The sequence below is a fragment of the Hibiscus syriacus genome, unplaced genomic scaffold (genome assembly GCF_006381635.1).
Source record: "Hibiscus syriacus cultivar Baekdansim isolate YM2019G1 unplaced genomic scaffold, ASM638163v2 tig00110933_pilon, whole genome shotgun sequence".
NCBI lineage: Eukaryota > Viridiplantae > Streptophyta > Magnoliopsida > Malvales > Malvaceae > Hibiscus > Hibiscus syriacus.
Genome location: NW_024062919.1, coordinates 296,225 through 316,143, shown reverse-complemented (window position 1 = coordinate 316,143; position 19,919 = coordinate 296,225). Strand labels below are relative to the sequence as shown.

At 33.0% G+C, this 19,919-nt stretch overlaps 1 protein-coding gene and 1 pseudogene across 1 annotated transcript; both read right to left on the bottom strand.

The window, feature by feature from the left end:
- Positions 1-1,703: 1,703 nt before the first annotated feature.
- LOC120146949 (E3 ubiquitin-protein ligase SINA-like 8) lies at positions 1,704-5,612 on the bottom strand. Its single transcript, XM_039160426.1, has 8 exons — positions 5,454-5,612; positions 5,076-5,193; positions 4,733-4,863; positions 4,060-4,661; positions 3,852-3,992; positions 3,664-3,783; positions 3,121-3,162; positions 1,704-2,336 (listed from the first exon to the last, which is right to left on the bottom strand). Exons 4-8 carry the CDS (start codon positions 4,423-4,425, stop codon positions 1,704-1,706), a joined length of 1,302 nt encoding a protein of 433 aa, XP_039016357.1. The 5' UTR covers positions 4,426-4,661; positions 4,733-4,863; positions 5,076-5,193; positions 5,454-5,612.
- A 651-nt stretch (positions 5,613-6,263) lies between these two features.
- On the bottom strand, positions 6,264-19,893 carry LOC120147074 (annotated as a pseudogene).
- Positions 19,894-19,919: the final 26 nt, after the last annotated feature.

Here is a 19,919-nt window from a genome sequence, read left to right as displayed (position 1 = left end):
GTAATTTGGTTCAAATATAGACTTATTATTCAATGTAAATAAATAATATTTGAAAGATTTTTAAATGAATATTAATGTATATAAAGGGTTGTAAATTATAATATTCGCTTTGATTTTTCTATGATGGAGTATTTTCTTCTAAATCTCAACGGTGAGGAGGTGGAGAAGGAAGAGATGAGTAATACATCTGAATCATAGGGTGATCAGACAATGATGATGGTAGATCAAAATCATTTTCTTTGAGTTTTAAAGATGTTTTGGAAAAATTTAAATTGATAGAATGATAAGGGATACCGAGACATTTTACCGATGTTTAGAACAATTGTAGAAGACATCAAAGAATGGCGGTGTGTGGATGACAACGTGAGATGAGATGAAACTATAATAGTTCTAAAATTGTTGGGAAGACGATGAAATGAGGGGGGAACATGAGTTGGCTTCCACGTCACCGGAATTCAACCAACATCAGCAAAAATAGGTCGTGTCACCCATTATTTCTAATTTAAAGCCCCAATGATAAAAAAAGGGACCAATTCAAATTGATTTTTTATAAAAAAAATAGTGATCAAAACAGAAATATGATCGAAGTTCAATGATGAAAAGCATAGTTTATCCATATATAACAATCAATGTCACTATAATCTAACATTTTTAACTTTAAAAAGCGTCGGTGCTTGTAAAGTTCGAGATAACATCACTTGGACACGAGAGCTTCTGGAGGAAAGGGACCTAGAAAGGTAACATTCTTTAGTTTTAAACAAAATATTTCATGGATCCAGGGTTTTGCATGCACTATTTAGGGTTTGTAATGACTTACTTGTAGGGCAAAACTCGCCTTCCGAGAGCTACGACTGGAGCATGACAACCTCAGAGCTAAGCTTGAGCCCTACTTTCAGGTTCATCTCGGTTCGACTATTATTATATTTAGGGAATGAACAAGATTCAAATTTAACTATCATTTAATTTAATAAGGACTTAAAATACAACTGGTAACAATTATTGTACCAAAAACAATATAATTCACCTATGTCATTGCTTCTCCTCACGTTGTTGGTGTTTTTGTCTATGGTCATTGAGCAGCAATTGAGACAAGTAGGCCCTGTGGAGACTGCAACCCGTCCCAAGGGAAGTGATCATGCATGAGCTTAATTACACAGCCGGCTTACGAGGGGAAGCAGTACAAACTCCAGCTTAAGGTTTCATCTTCATGAAATAATTTCAAAATAATGTGTTTGATAATACTGTAAGTTAGTGACCGTCTTGTATTGTTTTAGTTGTATTTAAAGTGTTCTTACAAAAATAATTGTATTTAAGATATAATTGTATATTTAAGATGTTTTCTTGACGAAATAATGAAAAATAAAGTGTTTCACAAAGTTTAATTATGTTTCTATAGTTTATTAATAAAATATTAAAAAGTAAACTATACATATGGTCCCTTACTATTTCGGTATAACCAATTTTGGTCATCGATTAAAAAAAGAGTGATTTTAGTCGATTTTAGTCCCTTACGTTATCAATCCATTCGATTTTAATCCCTCGATTGTTAACTTCATATAAATCTAATGGAGTTCTAACACCTTTTAATTATTAAAATAGTTATTATTCTTCAATTATATTTAACAAATTTAAATAATATTTTTTTTGATAATTATATAATTACATAACATAAAAACACTACTTAATTAATAAAAAATAAACCTCTAAATTGAGCAAGAGCAATCTGAACCAAGTTCTGCAGAGCTCCATATGCAAACCTCTAAACTGGTCTCCCCCGAGGGACCGAGGAATCGGAAAGGGATTAGAAGGAAATCCATAGGCGGAAAACCCTTGACTCGTCCCAGAAAGTTATCGGTCGACGACTTTAATCTAAGAGAGCTTATTCCTTTTCCACATACAATATCATACAAAAAATGCAACTTTGATGAGCTTGGGGCAACACAAGTTATCGTCACTATATTCCCAATGCTTTTGACACTTGAGTTGAGGACGAAGAGAATACCGTCCTCTTCGGCTTGCAGAACAAGGAACCGTTCGTTCATCCCCAAGGATATGGGAAAGGGGATGTCGTACCCAAAACGTCTACCGGAATCCCAGTGTTTGTTACCAAAGTGAAGTGACAATTGTTCGGACGAGCCAATGAAATTGCAATTCAGAAGTGGGCAAGCGCACGGTGCAAACGTGCAGTTTTCTTCATGATCATTTTTCCTAACGTAATCCACGATTTCACTGCAGCCATATTCTTTGTTACCGCACGGTCTTCTATTGGGTTCAACAATTACATCCACGTCGCCACACTCAACGCCTTTACTCCTTGCGAAATTCGCCACACATACCTGCAGAAACATGAGTAACACGATCAAAAAGTTCATGACGGTTTCATGAAAACCGGAAAGCTACCAATTTCCACTTGATATAAGGTCTGAATGATCAAAAGTCTGGTATCTTTTAGATTTAAATGGAACAATTTACACACGTTCAATGTAATGTGCTTGCATCAAACGTATTGTTTTCTTCTGGCACAATTGGTACTCATGAGGGGAAAAGAACTCACTTCAGAGAGAGATCACTGATTCGAATCTTTGATGCAAGATTGCACGAGGTAACAAACAAATTGTAATACTTAAGGTGACACGGGGTGATAGTACTCGAGGCGACACAAGGCGAATGTATGAATCCAACCCGATCCGTGTTTTTCAAGTTTATAATTACTTCCTTTTTTTTAAATCAAAATGCAAATGAAATAAATGAAAATAAATGAAATAGAAATATAAAATATATAAATAGAAATATATAAATAATAATAAATAATGCTTCCACTCATATCTTAGATCCTCCATTTTAAGGACACAATTAATTTCACCATTTCTGACAGGGACAAAGATAAAGGAAGAAAAAGAAGCAAGCTTTATTGTCACATTTGAATGCTTTATGAAACTATGTCATGAATGTAATACGATATAAAATCCGATAGCACAAAATTTCCAAGTCATATCACGTAACTATAGACTCAATGGTGAACAAAGAATGACAAGATGCAGAAAAGGTTAAAGCTAATAATGACCCAAAAAAAGGGAAAGAATCACCAAAGTGCGGTTGCTTTATAGGAAGAACTATTACCTCCTCCATGCTGAAATCCCCGTTCATTTGTTCTTCATCAGCCTACAAAATCGACAAGTAGAAAATTTGGCGAGTCAAGAAATTTTTTCTCGTAAAAAGATTAGATCTTTCATCTCAGCACATGCCAAGCGTCACATTTGAGTCATCAATTTTAAACTTCAGGTGTTTACTTATGTTATGAATTGCTTTTAAGTTGTTAGTTTTAGCTAATAAACGCTTTGCAGGCTAATATCCTAGATTCTATCACAGTGATCATCGGACAATACTTGAGCTTAAGAAAGATCCAAGCTGTAGCTTTAAGGGGGTAACAAACAAGAGAAGTTGTAATTTTAGTAGCATTTTTTAACAATATGCTTGAAAATTTTCCTTTCACAATAGATTATTGAGACTTACGCGATGGTTAATATGACCCTACAAGGTATAACTTATAGCAGAACCTCATAAAGTTCGTGATAAAGGTTACTTATCTAAACAAAATTAGAATAAAGTTTTTAAAGATATTTATTGAATATATCGGTCCATTAAATGCTTATCAAAAAATACCTGAGTCCTCTCCTGCTCAAAGATGGGAACTCCTGTGCTCATTTTTCCCCCCGATAGGCCTTTCACTTGGATTCTATATTCTAGCGATTCCATATCATGATTATCCTCCTTGCTAATCACCTGCTTAGAAGGAGACTTTACTGTTTCATAAAATTTGATTGTGTGATAAGTAGTGGATGTAATTTTACCTCTCCGCACCCATAACCACCGAGTTCTCTTTCTCGTTTTTCTCTTTCAGATATCTCTCCTCCCCATGAAGATAGGCATGGAACAGCAATTGGTGTAGAAGATCCAGCTCCCTCAATTGAGATGCTCTCATAATAGAACAGCTGAGAAATAAAACAGATTTAGTGAGGATTAATCTTTTTAAAACAAAAGTCAGTGTTGTCTGTCAACGTGGAGAAAAAGACGGCATCCACCAACAGCCCGCTGGTTCCCTTGACGAAAGCGAGATACCTCCCGAACAAGCCGGTCAAGCAAGAACTTTCCCCAATTATACTGGTGCACAACATCCATATTAATTAAAAAATGGAGGAATGATGGGCTAACATCCAGTCTTGCTGTTGGGGATAAAAGTGTACCCAATGCATAAAGGATAAATGATCTCTTAAAATTGTCTCCTGCTTCTGGAGCAGCCAACCGTTCTTCAAGAAGCCGCACTGAAATCCCACGGTTAGTAGCATTATAACTTTGACGCAAGTCTGCTATCAAGTCATCAGAACCTGAATTTACTACATCCTTCCCACAAGCTGCCAGTCCCATCACATGCTCTACATCTCTAGGGGATAAAGGAATGCGCTCCCCACATATCTCCAAGCTGCACCGTGCAGTGTTAAACCTCTCCAACAACCAAAGACATAAACTGCATCGCAGGGTGCGACATCTCAAACCAAGTAGACTACCAAATCCCACGCTCTTCACTGCAGCTTTTTGCTCAGGTGTGAGGCGTTGTAGCACATTGAATAAGCGGCCAGGAGAGCACCTTGTGACTATTTAGTCTGCATCACAAAATCAAAAACTTATTGGATGAGCAGTAAGAAATACACAAATCACCACAAGTAAATGCTACCTGCTTCCTCGGCTTAGGGATACGAGCCGGAGCTGTGCTCAAGTAATTATCCACTTCACAAGCTCGTCGAGTGTATTTTCTTTCTCCTCGGTGCTCATCAACTTCCAAGCATCAGATGCAGCCTTTGTAGCCTAACATAAAATAAATAAATAAATAAACAAACAAACCACAGATCGTTGTCGCAAATCATTATACAGAATCAGAGGGCATTGTCTGATGATTCAAGAACCAAAAGTACTCAGCTTTAAGGCCTGAGGATTCAGGATGAGAAGCACTATACTTAAATAACCCGAAAACAAAAAATTGCTTATGAAAATTCCCATTGAAATGAACCAAATTCTACCTAAAATATACCCAAGAACATGCAGGACGAGGAGCAGAACTCTGCTTCTTTTTTTTTTTTCCTCTTCCCATCTGACACAACATTCTCTCATCATTTACATCTAAGATTGATACATCCCCTTCATTTGGGACCTAAAAGAAACCAATTATATTCAAAGGAAAATTACAGCAAAAAACCCCAGAAAGTATATACAACAAAAATGTAAATGAATTTATTTATTGCAAACAATTTAAAATTTGTAAATGAAAACCCATACGTACAATCTAAAACCCAGATCAAAATTAATTTCTTTTCAAGAAACAACTGAACTACCAACAAAATCACCAATGATTCAAGTAATAGATATGTAACTTTAAAGTGAGAACGAGGGAAACCCACCTGAAATACTGGGATTATTGAACAATCCATGGCCCGTGGTGGATCAGTTGGATTCATCACTCTCCTCGTCTTCCTTTGTATTCCTTTCTTGCTTCTGTATTTATAATGAACACAAAATGGAACTTCGTAATTTCTCTTCTCTTGTTCCTATTTTCTGAAATATAAAGATTATTAAGATTCACCACTTGGGAATATATCTGTCTCGCGGGCTTGCATTTGTGTCGTGTTTATTTTATCGAATCTCTAAATCGAAATTTAACGAATAATTTGTGGTAAATTATTTTGCATTTCACTTTGATAGCTAAATTTTATAAAATTTGTGTTTTAATTTTATTAAATTATTAATTTTTTTTATTATAACCAATATTGTTAGTTTGATCATAAGATTAATAGAGTTTAATTTTAAGTTGATTTGATAGTTGATAGTAACAGATAAAAAAAAATTACTTTTAATTTTAATTAGGATCTAATGAGTTTTCAATGAGTTTAATCGGAAAAAAAATAATTTAATGATCTTTTTAATTAGATAAATATCACACAACACATGAATCTGAAAATACATTATATAATAACTTAATGCTAACAATTAAGTTGATTGTAACAGTGGAATGCCACCGAAGAAAATATTGCAGAACAGCGCAGATTAGTAAGTAGGTTACAGTATCCAAAGGGTTCCCGGAAATGGAGTCCGGTGAAGAGGAATCCGGCAAACCGAACTATAACATACAGAAGAAATTACATATGTAAACTGAAAACCGATGACGACAAACCGGATTCTTCTTCGCCGGATAACCTCTCATGAATCATTCAATTTCTTAAGGTTTTAGTTAAACTCATCCCGAATCTTCTTGGCCTTCCGAAGGACATCTGATCAATTCCAATATCTTAACTACCTCTCCCATATCCGGTCGGTTCGATGGTACTTGTGACGTGCAGATCAAGCCAAGTTTCATCACCAGGATCGCTTCCTCTGCCGAGAATTTCCCTTGCAGCCTCACGTCAACACATTCCTCCACCCTGCCTTCATCCAACGCTCTCGGACCATGTCACAAAGCACCACCACGTCGTCCTCCATGTACTCAACAGGCCTCTTCCCGGTAACCACTTCCATGACCAAACGCCGAATCCATACACATCGCATTTCTCGGTAATCTTCACTGTTCGGCAGGCAAACTCAGGTGCCATGTAGCCAAGTGCACTTTGGATTTTGCTGCTTAAAACGTAACGGTCTAGCATCGGCAGCAACCTTGCTAGGCCAAAATCTCCCAATTTAGGTTCACCCGAAGCATCTATGAGGACGTTACTTGACTTTATATTGTAGTGAATAATGTTTGATTGGTGCAAGTGATCCAAGCTTTTCGCTGTCCCTAGAATGAGACGGAATCTGTCGTGCCAAGAAAGGTGATTTCCGCCTGATCCTTCATGGAGATGTTTATGCAGACTTCCACCCGACACGAATTCAGAAATGAGAAGCTGCAGTGACGGAGTCCAGTAATAGCCCTCGAGCGCCACGAGATTAGGGTGACTTATTTTCCCTAGTTTCTTAACTTCCCTTTCGAATTCTTCTTGTGACTTCACAAGACTTGAGACAGTGAGTTTCTTGATTGCCACGGAGCGCCCATCTTCCAAAACTTTTCGGTAAACTGCTCCGAACCCACCACGCCCAAGCTCACAGTCCTTGTTGAGCAAAGCATGTGCTCCTGTGCTAAAGTCGGGCTCCCAGAGAACATGACAAGTTTCCCAGAGTTGGCATCTGTGGTAGGCGAACGGCTAAACGCGTCCCCGGCAGAAAATGTGAGAGGTGCTGCGGACCGCGATGTAGATGACTTGACACGGAGGTTAAGAACAGTAATGGCAATGACTCCAACAACAATGAAAGCAGCTGCACCAATAGCAATGAGGGAAGAGATACTAAGAACTATCCTTTTATGACTGACATTCGGAGGTAATTCACCAGAAATGGAATCAGCAGTGGTGTTAGGGTTTAGGACAATGGGTTTTGGGAGAACTGCAGGGCAAGACTTGTTAACCATGGAGCCGCAGAGTAAGGGATTGTCAGAGACAGCCGTCGGTGATATGGTGTTGAAAAATATACCAGCAGGTAGCTCTCCTTGTAAATTGTTGTGGGAAATGTTGAAAGATGAGAGACGTGGAAGATTGGCCAACTGCTTTGGCAACGATCCCGTAAGACTGTTGAAAGACAAGTCCACGTTTTCTAGGCTGCTCAGTTTTCCGATTTCGGCAGGTATTGAGCCACTCAGCTTGTTTTGTGAGATGATCCTACACAATTAAATATCGAAAAGAAGTCCAACAATTGTTAAATTTCAACTTAACCGGCAGATATCATGAAGCAAGCAAATTTTCAACACAGAAAAAGGCTTAAACAATAACCAGTTTTCCACATCAAACATCTACACAAATGCAGCAGATAATCTAAAAGATGACATGAAGAGGTTTCAAATTTAAAGTAACTTTTTCAATAAATTAGCCGAACTCATACAACCTTTGAGCAAATAGATTAAAATTCACCCATCAAAATCGTATCTTAGAATTTAAGATATCAAGGAAACAACAGGCTTACAACAGGCTAATTAATGTGAATCAACGCCAACAGCAGGCTTATTAGAAGTTAAGAAGCACAAATTATACTGAAAGAGAAACTTACAAAGTCCTTAGCAAAGTGCAGTTCTGAATCGATGTAGGAATTTTTCCCTCGAGGATATTGGCATTGAGCCTAAGAACCTTCAGGGAGTAAGCTCCTCCAATTTCCGTAGGAATGCTTCCATTAAGCTGATTTCGACTCAAGTCAAGAACATCCAATGCCTTCAACTCTCCAATTGTTCCTGGAACAGGTCCAATGAGAGAGTTCCATGACAGATTCAACAACTTCAAGCTGCTTAAAGCCCCGATATCGAAATGTAATTCCCCAGAAAATGAATTCAGGGATAAATCCAAGACTTGAATTCTTTGAAGAGAGGCTCCTAATAAGGTTGAACTGGCATTATCCACATTTGCACCAGTCTTATTCTCTGAATTAAAATTCCATCGAGGAAGATCACTATTCATCGAGTTGTTGCTAAAATCCAATGCCAAAAGATTCACATTGTTCTCCATCGATGCAGGTAAGCTTCCATTTAAACCATTAGCAGAGAAATTCAACACCTTCAAGGATTTAAGTTTTCCTATAGAATCAGGTACCTGACCAGAAAATTTATTCATTGAAAAATCCAAAGTCTCGAGACATTCCATTTCTCCAATCCATTCAGGAACCTCACCAACAAATGAATTCCCACTCAAATTCATATATCTACACAAGCTGAGCTTCTGCATTGTTTGAGGTACCGACCCAGAGAACGAATTCGAGCTCAAATCGATGGATCTCAACAGCAAACAACTCCCAATCTCATCAGGAACCTGCCCAGAGAACTTGTTTTTACTCAAATTGATGGATCTTAAATTATTCAAAGCTCGAACCCCTCTCGATATCTCTCCTTCCAACATGTTACCAGACAAATCCAATGACCTTAAACCACTCAAACCCCAAATCCAACAGGCAATGACCCCGAAAACCGATTCCTAGACAAATCGATAGCAGCAAGTGTAGCACAAGACCTAAACTCCTAGGAATCTTACCGGAAAACATGTTATTAGCTAAAGAAACAGACCTCAAAGACCCACATTGTTTAAAGAAATCATCAGGGATAAATCCAGAAAGAGAATTCTCACTCAAGTCAATGCTTCTGAGGCTTTCAAGCTTTGCCAAACTGGGGCTTACGGTTCCACTCAGGTTGTTCTTGGCTAAGGAAAGCTTCCTCAAGAACTCGAGCCTCAAAAGGCCGCGCCCGATCCGACCCGAGAGAGACAACCCGTCGAGGGTGAGCTCAGTGACCCGGTTCAACCTGGGGTTACACTTGACACCGTTCCAGTTACAGGGAGTGTCGTCGTCTTCGTTCCAAGATGAAATCTTCTGGGTGGGATCTTGAATGTCTGCTTTAAAAACTATTAGCCCCAAAACATCATCGTTTATTGATGGGATTAGGATTAAAGATCTCACTTCAAAAGAAGCAACAGCTAAAAGAACAACCGAAAACAAGACAAAAGTCGACAGCTTTTTTTCATCTTCATCTACTCCAGCATTTCAAAAACTCCATTTTCTTTCCCACTTAGCTCCGAACAAAAGCTACAGACACTTGAGAAGTTAAGCTTGAAGCAAAGAGATCCTTTGGGGAAAGTGAATTACAGGGAAAACAAACAGAATCCACAAGAAAAATCAGGAATGAACGTCAAAAAAATGCTAAGACTTTTTTATTAAGTTAGAAACAAGAGGAATGGAGCTTGTGAACTGAGAAAAAAACAATGCTAACTGAACAATCGCCGGTAGATTCCCGGTGAGAGTCGCCGCCGGAGAAAAGAAGGAGAGATAGACAGACAGACAGAGAAGTTAAAACTGGAATGATATGCCTTTTCCCTTGTAAAAATAAAATTAAATAACGGGAAATAGAGAGTGATTTTTTTATTAAAAAAATTAATGCTAAAAATGTCCAAAATTTTGAATCTATAATAATCTAATCTTGAAAAGAATCGAACTTGAGATCAACCCGAGTTCAAGCCTGAATGAAGTATCCAACTTTGAGTTCTTTATTATTTTCTTATTATATTGTGTTTCATTCATATTATTATAAATTTTAAGATAAATTACATATTTAATTTAAATTTTATTCATTTAACTATTATTTTTTAAAATCATATTTAATATTACATTTTAATTATATATCGTTAAAAATTTAATAATAATATTAACATGTCATTTTTACGATTATTATATTTGTATTATATAACCATCACAATAAACACTGGATTGTCCTGTTCACATACTCCGAAGGAGGGTTCTAAGTAGGGGTGTAAAAGAGTCGAGTCGAGTTTGAGTATTGCTGAGTTAAACTCTTCTTGAAAATTCTGAAATAGAGCTCGACTCGAAAACTTTCGAGCTTAAAATTTTCAAGCTCGACTCGAACTTAAAATCCTGAACTGAAGCTCGTGAGCAGCTCGAAAAGGCTCGAAATGAAAAAAAATCTTAAACTTAACTCGATTGAAGTCTCAAACTCGAACATGAACCTTAAATACATGAAATCTTGTTGTATTTTTTAAAAAAAAATCAATACATAAATATTAATATTATTAATAATTTTTTTTAAAAAAAATAAAATCTTAATATATTATATCTTCGAGCTGCTCACGAGCTTTTCGAGTCGAATATCGAGTAACTCGTTTCGGCTCGTTAAGAACTCGAGTCGAACTCGAGTCGAGTCCATTCGATCCAAATATTTATCGAGCCTTAATCGAATCGATCTCGAGTAACTCACGATCTATCTCGTTTCATTTAGAGCCCTAATTCCATGCATGGAAGCTCCCACCATGATTCATGGGACCTAGCATTTTTGTAATAGGAAAAGCTCCCACCACACACCAAGAATAGACCAGCTCATGGTTTGAGAAACAAAATAAAACCATGGGGACCATTACCACTAATATAATGCATAAACAATGTAAATCATTAATGACAAAATATTGGACCACACTGTACAATATATATTATATAGAATCACTATAGTTATAAATTTTAGGTATGCAATTAAAGCAGCGAAAGGTGTGTTGGTGCTGCTGCTTTTAAGACTTTGAAACAGACATCACTGTTATTGTTTTTATTTAGAGTAAATTATATTTTTAGTACTAAAATTAAAACTTTTATTTTGTTTTAGTATTTAAACTTTATTTTTTTCAAAATTATACATAACATTTAGTTTATATTTCATTTTAATACTTCTTTGTTAAAAAATTAACGAAACTGTTAAAGAAACATTTTTTTTTTAAAATTCAACGATGACAGAAATTATCTTTTGGTGACACGTCTACATCAACGTTATGGTTTTAATTATTATGTACCAAAATGAATTATAAATTAAACATTATGTGTGATTTTAAAGAAAAAATTGAAGATTGAGTACCAAACTGGAATAAAAATAAATAAATTAAGTACTAAACGTGTAATTTATGTTATAGTTATAAGGTAATATTTATTTATTTATTTTAATTTTTTTGACAAAGCATTCACACTTTTCAACACTTTTCAAATGTAGCTATTTGAATAAGAATCTTTTAAATAAAATAACATTATCTCTTATTATTGAGGTCACTTAATAAGTTTTATTGTTGTTTTTAATCTCTTTATTAAATTCATTTTTTCTCGATATATATAATTATTAAGGTAACATATAAGAAATTGTATATTCTAATATATTTAAACTAGTGATATTTTTTTAATTTATATATATATAAGAATTATCTAACTTAAGTATTATATTAAAACTATGAGTTAATTGCATCACATGTTCTAAAATTATGATTATCATTTTAAATTAGTCTATAAATTTTTAAACATTTAAATTTCATCCTTAAACATTTAAATTTCATCCTTAAACTATGACTGTCATTCTAAACTAGTCCTCAATCTTTTGAACATTTCAATTCCACCCTGAAACTATGACATTCATTCTAAATTAGTTCTCAAACTTTTTGAACATGTCAATTTCATCCTATACTATATGTATACTAATCACATCCATTTTTAATAAAATCGTTAGGTCATGTTATATGATTATATGTTTTTAAAAATATAAAATTTATGTTGAACTATGAAAAATGGTTGGCCCTTGTTCCCATATGTAATGGGGTAAGGGGGAGGTAAGATAGTAGGTTGCCCCAAACACCAGGTTGAGAGTAGCTTCCGTAGAAGACCTCCGAATTATGAAATGCCCTCCGAAGGACTCGATCCCACGACCTCAAGGTTAAGAACCTTGTGCTCTACCAACTGAGCTGGATAGTCATCTCTATGTTGAGCTATGGTTGAAACTAAATAAATATTTTGGTGAATTTGGAATGAAATTGAAAGATTCAAAAGTTTAGGGACACACTTAAAATGTGGATCATAGTTTACGGATTTAAGGACTAATTTAGAATGAGAATTATAGTTTAAAAATGAAATTAAAATATTCAAAAGTTCAAGGGTCAATTTAAAAGAAGTGTCATAATTTTAGAATATATGTATTATACTTATTTTTACAATCATGTTACTTTTTATGTTATTTGTTTATCCTCACAAATAGTTTTTTATTAATATTTGTATCATATAGTAAATTTAATGTCATGTGATGTAGTTAATGTGATGCCAAGTTTCTCGTTATGCTTAGTTTCTTTATTCATAATTAATATGAGAAAGTGGGACATTCAATATGAAAACCATGGGTGAATTACACATGTGGTCTATTTTCATTTAGTTATATTATTTTAATCATCAATTTAAAAAAATAATTTATTTACTCATATTACCAGTCTATTTTGTTTTAGATATAATGAAAAATTAACCTCAAATATTTGGTAAGTTGTCACTTTAATTCTTCATTTTTTGGAATATTCGAACAAAACGTTTAAAATTTTGGTTAAAATAACTCATTATGATTGAAAATATTAGTTGATTAATAATCAACACGTTACTTACATAATATTTCTTATGTGTACTTAATTATTGATGTCATATGTTACATCATTAAAGTGATGACGACGTAATATATATTATATTATTCAAGCGATAAAGGACAAGTATCATATCACACGTAAAAATTTCATGATGATCGAATAAAAATCAAAGTGTCACATTTATTGAATATTTTTTATTGAATGAAACATATATACGAGAGTGAGAACATAATATATATCTAGACAGTTAATTTAAAAATAAGTTTAGATGTTTAAAAAATGGATACTTATTTTCAATTAAGAATGTATTTTAATATATTTACAATAAATATAAAAACAATCGAATGAAACTCAAATAAAAAAATATATATCAAATGGTTGAATGGAATTTAAGAGAAAAAAAAGGTATAATGATAAAATCTTTTAACTTGTATAAATAGTCACTTTACATTTTTTTTTGAAGTATTTTATCTAATGATGTTTTAATTTTTTTATCAAAATAACGATTAACTCATGTTATTAATATGATATTTTCAAATGTATTCAATTATTGATGTGAGACATATTATATTATTATTTTTAATAATGTGACATATATCATAACATCACTTTAAATAATATATCATATATCGTATCATTAATTAAACACAAAAAATATCACAATATCATAAATCAACTATTAGTTGATTAATAATTCTCATCTAACATTATATATTTTAGTAAAAATTAAAACGTTAAAAAATATAATATTATAAAAAATAAAAAATAAATGATCATTTATACGAACATCAACGAACATTTTATTATTGAAAAAGAAAAAACTTAAAAGCAAATGTGGAGTCTATTTCGAAGTCTTAAAAGCAGCAACGACAGCTCCCGTCCCCATTACTTGCTTTTATTACCTTCTCTTTTCTTTTACATTATCCAACACCAATAAATGACACCGTTTTTCTTTTTCGATAAATTAATCTTTTTTCCATCAATTTTAAGGTTAAAAAATGCTTTCAAGTCCCCACTCTATATATATCTCAAATTTAATCCTTTTACTTTTATTTTCAAAAATAACAAATTAAGTTCGATCGTTAACATCATTAAAATTTGTCTATTAAATTTGATAATATTTAAAAATAAAAAAAAAATACTAACTTTGAAGCCATGTAACTAAAAAAATGCGTTGTGATGGATCTAAATTTAACAATATAATTGTTAACAATTTGACTTGAATTGAATTCGTTCAACGGCTTGAAGAAAGCGCTATTAGCATGGGATAATTATTTCAACGTGGAAAGAGAAATCACTTCTCACAACAATCTTAAGATCTCATGGACTCTTTATATATACTTTTTGTGAGAAGAAAGGAATCGCAGAATTTTTCAAGGTTGACATAGAACTATTAAAGATATGCTTAGGGATGGTAAAAAAATCCGAAACCGACGGGGAAAATCGAAAATCGAATTAAACAGGGATGGGAAAAACCGTTTATGCTAAATGGGGACGAAGACGGGACGAGTTTAATAATCCCCGCCCCGATTACCCGCCCCGATAAATATTAAAAATAATTATTATATATATATATAATATTAATAAATTTAATTTAAATTAATATATATATATATATATAATATTTATATATTTAATTTAAATATATATACCCGGCCCAAAACCCGTTTAAATAACCGTTTATGCTAAACAGGGATACCCGTTTTCCCGCGGTTTTCCCCGATTACCCGATGGAGATCCTCTTTTAAATTCCCGTGGTTTTTTAAGCGGGGATGGGTACGAGTTTTTTAAACGGAGACGGGGATGGGGGACCAATACCCAGCCCAAACTCGGCCTGTTGCCATCCCTAGATATACTAAAGGCCATTAAAGAAGCAGTGGAAATCCAACTAAAGGTAGAAATATTAATGGAATATATAGTACAAATGAAAACCTTTGTAATGCTTGGGATATAGTCTAATCAATATGAGTTATTTTTACAAGTTGGTTGTTCTTAGTCCATTTTGTTCTTGATTGCTTTTTACTTGGATAATAAAAATTTAGATTTATCCAAAAAAAAAATTGACTTGAATTTTTTAATCTAAAAAATAAAAGGACTAATTTCCATGTTATATAAAAAGTATAGGGAGTGGGAGCATATGTTATCCTTAAATTAATAAATTGTTTGATTCTATGTAACAATCATGTAAATGTACCGTAGCAGCCCCTAAACTAAATATCAAATTGCAATTTGACCCCTCTTCTTAAAAAAAAGTTATAATAATTCATATACATTTCAAAAGGAATAAAATGATACCACAATTAAAAATTCTATCTATTTTGTATTAATTATTGATATAATAATTACAAAACATAACAATAATTAATTTAATTTCAAAAAATATTTCATTTATGAGAAAATAATAAATAAATTTATTTTTTATCCACATTTCCCCTAATAAAGTAATCTTCTTAAGAATGTACTGACGCATCTAATATCTGTTAAATTTTATTATCACATTTGAAATTAGATTTTCATTTAACAAATGCATTTTTTAGTTTTCAAAAACTAAATTATTTCTAAAACTTTTAAATTATGAATTTCATTTTAAATTATTTCTAAAATTTAAATGTTTTAATTTTATCATTGAATTATGCTTTTTTTTTATTTTCCCTCAAACATTTAAACAATTTAAAATTCATCCATAAACAATATGCCTCGTTCTACATCAGTCTCCAATCTTTTGAATGCTTCGATTTTATTTTCGAACTTTTGAATGATTTTGAGGAACGTCGTTGTAGTATTTAAAAATTTATGAATCAATGTAGAATGAGGGTCATAACTTGAGGATGAATTTGAAATGTTAAAAAATTTTGATACAAATTTAAAATAAAAATCATGAGAATAAAATTAAAATAATAGAAAAAAAAGACATTGGTTTTAGTTTTGGAAGACATGTGTGTCATTTTCCCATGAATTAAAAAAACTGGAAAAAATGTTGGGTTTCTCATAGAATTATTTGGATGGTCAATTCCAAGAATCACGCTTCCCCGACAGAGTAACTTCAAAACCATCAATTCTATATACATTTTTAAAAAGGATCATTTCAATAATAAACCCTTCAAACTATACCCTCTTTTGAAAATACATTGTTATTAGAGACCATGTCTAATGCAAGGCTTATCCAGTGAAATTGCGAATATATATATATATATATATATATATCTTGAAATTCAAATTTTTTTATATAAATTATTTATTTTAATATTAATGCCTATTTTGATTTTTTTGTCTATCCCATACGAAAATTTATGTTATTAATATATATAAGAGAAAATCGTCTCAGTGACCAAAAATGCCTTATAATATACGATTTTAACCAACTTTTTTTGGATTTGCCAAAATGACCAACAAAATCGCAACGCGAAATAAAAATCGCAACGCGATCCCCAGAATCGCAAATCAGTTTCCAAAATCGCAACGCGATTCTTGAAAATCGCAATGCGATAGTACAAATTCGCATTGCGATTTTCAAGAATCGCAACGCGAATATGAAAATCGCAACGCGAACACATAAATCGCAACGCGTATCCGTAAACTGCAACGTGTATCCGTAAATAGCAACGCGTATCCGTAAATCGCAATGCGTATCCGTATATCGCAACGCGTATCCGTAAATCGCAACGATAATCCGTAAATCGCAACGAGAATCTGTAAATCGCAACGATAATCCGTAAATCGCAACGAGAATCTGTAAATCACAACACTGAAATTTTGGGTATATAACTACGCAACAGCAGCAAATCATAAACTAAATCCCTAAATCGCAACTCATTCCATCTCCCTATCACTTCTCCGGCGACATCCGTTCCTATATCCAACGACATCCTTCCCAATCCGGCAAGGTTTTAGTTTCGCAGCTCGTCTGTTTAGTAAAATTAATTTACAACCATGAAATCATCTAATGTTGATCATGTTTGGATAGATTTGTATTTTGGAGGGTCATGGGATAATGTTCATGGTGTTTTACAATATATGCCTTCTAACAGCGTTGTCAATTGAGTTTGCCCTATCGGATATGATTGTCAGATTGCTAATAGGACCTATGCAATCCCTAAGATGCCCCATAAACCATGTCCATGAATCATAGGTTTCAGATTTGCCAACCCCGTAAGCTATTGGCAATATCCCATTGTTAGCATCCATGGCTACTGCTAATAAGTTTACTCCAAGGTATCGACCTTTTAGTTTCATAAGTTAACTTTTGTAAAGACAATTTTAGTTGAAGATTCATGGGTAAATGCATATATTGTAAAACACCATGAACATTATCCCATGACCCTCCAAAACACAAATCTATCCAAACATGATCAACATTAGATGATTTCATGGTTGTAAATTAATTTACTAAACAGACGAGCTGCGAAACTAAAACCTGTTGCCGGATTGGGAAGGATGTCGTTGGATATAGGAACGGATGTCGCCGGAGAGAGTGATAGATGGAGATGGAATGAGTTGCGATTTATGGATTTAGTTTATGATTTGCTGTTGTTGCGTAGTTATATACCCAAAATTTCAGTGTTGTGATTTACAGATTCTCGTTGCGATTTACGGATTATCGTTGCGATTTACGGATACGCGTTGCGATATATGGATACGCATTGCGATTTACGGATACGCGTTGCTATTTACGGATACACGTTGCGGTTTACGGATACGTGTTGCGATTTATGTGTTCGCGTTGCGATTTTCATATTCGCGTTGCGATTCTTGAAAATCGCAATGCGAATTTGTACTATCGCATTGCGATTTTCAAGAATCGCGTTGCGATTTTGGAAACTGATTTGCGATTCTGGGGATCGCGTTGCGATTTTTATTTCGCGTTGCGATTTTGTTGGTCATTTTGGCAAATCCAAAAAAAGTTGGTTAAAATCGTATATTATAAGGCATTTTTGGTCACTGAGGCGATTTTCTCTATATATAATTATCTTCAAAAATATTTCTAGATTCATCATTAATTAGAGACGGATTATCTAAGTTCGTTAAATAATCTACTAGTTTTTTTTTCATGAATCCCTGCGCTGCTGATGTAATATTTATTAGGGTAAATTATATAAATTGTCATTATAGGATGATGTTTTATTGAATTTCTTAACTATTAAGAGTTATAAAATAGCTTCTCGGTTATAGGAAATTTGTTTTGTTGAGTCATTCGACTATTAAAAGTTATAAATTGTTACTTAACTATTTATATATACCAAACTCGTCATTTTTTTGTTAAAAAATTAGCTGTCGTCTAAGATGATCGTTAATTTATTGATTATGATTTGATAAAATCTTATCCTAAAACTGTTAAACTGTACTTTATAGATTGACTCTCCGTTTACATTATGCTATCGAGCCAGTGCTTGAAAGCAACAGCGACACGAGTATACATCATTAAAATGTAATTTTATCATATTTTAATCAGCATGTTAACATTCAACTCATATTTCCGTCAAATTTTTAACAAAAAAAAACGAGTTTAGATAGAATATATGATAGTCGAGTGACCATTTTAACTTTTAGTAGTCAGTGTACCCACCAAAAATAACATCTATAATTGAGTGACTATTTTGTAATTTTTAATAGTTAAGAGACTCAACAAAGTAATAACTTATACTCAATAGACCATTTATGCTATTTATTATTGAGGCTTTATGGTAGTTGAAGGGTTTATGATATGATTTATTCAAAAAAAAAAAAGAAATTTGTTTGATTTTTTAATGATTGTATAAAGTTAATATAGTATATTAATAGTATATTAATCCGTGTTTCCACAACTTAGGTTATTTATGCTATGCAATGAACGACCTTCTTAGCATCTCGTTAAATCCTAAATAACCCTATCACAAGAAAATCCACTTACATAAAGTGTTATTATTTTGATTCATGATGTATAATTATGGATAAACTACATGTTTAGTATTTAAACTATTACTATTATTATTTTTTGGCACCTAAGTTTATTTCAAAATCATATTTAACATTTAGTTTATCAAGAAAATCCACTTACATAAAGTGTTATTATTTTGATTCATGATGTATAATTATGGATAAACTACATGTTTAGTATTTAAACTATTACTATTATTATTTTTTGGCACCTAAGTTTATTTCAAAATCATATTTAACATTTAGTTTATGTTTCAATTTGATATCTCACCGATAAAAAATTAACAGGATTGCTAAAGTAATATTTTTATTTTTTTCAATGATGACTTAGCATTATCTTACGGTGACACATCGATATCACCGTTAAATTTTTAACGACGATATACTAAAATGAAATTTAAACTAAATATTATGTATGATTTTGAAAAAAATGAAATTTGTGTACTGAAATGGAATAAAAGTAATAAGTTTATGTACTAAAACTTGTAGTTTACCCTATATTTATTGATTTTAATTTAATTGTTATTTATGCTTTCGTTGGATTTGGGATTGGGTGTATAGGGTAAGTCTAGTGACTTCCCTTTTAGTGGTAGTTCACAGGGTTAGTCATTTGTTCTTTATTGATTTATTATACGAATATATTATTCACTTAAAAATAAAAAATATAATTTTTATAATTTTTAAAATATAAAAAACTATAATAGAGTGACTGAAATTAATGATTTTTTTCATAAAGTGAAGAAATTAGAATGATCAAATTATTATAGTGACTGAATTGTCTAAAAGAACATAGTACAGTGACCTTTTAGAGAATATAACCGAGTTACACAAAGTCCACACCCTCTCTTTCCCGTTATTTATTTGTTCATAGGAAAAAAAAATCCAAGAGAAGCTTACAATTACGTCCAAACAAAGCATACGTTCCCACTCTTTCTGTTTCCCTCTCTCTCTCCTTCTTTCTCCGGCGGCGGCTCTCACCGGAACCTACCGGCATTTGTTCAGTTAGCATTGTTCCCCCTT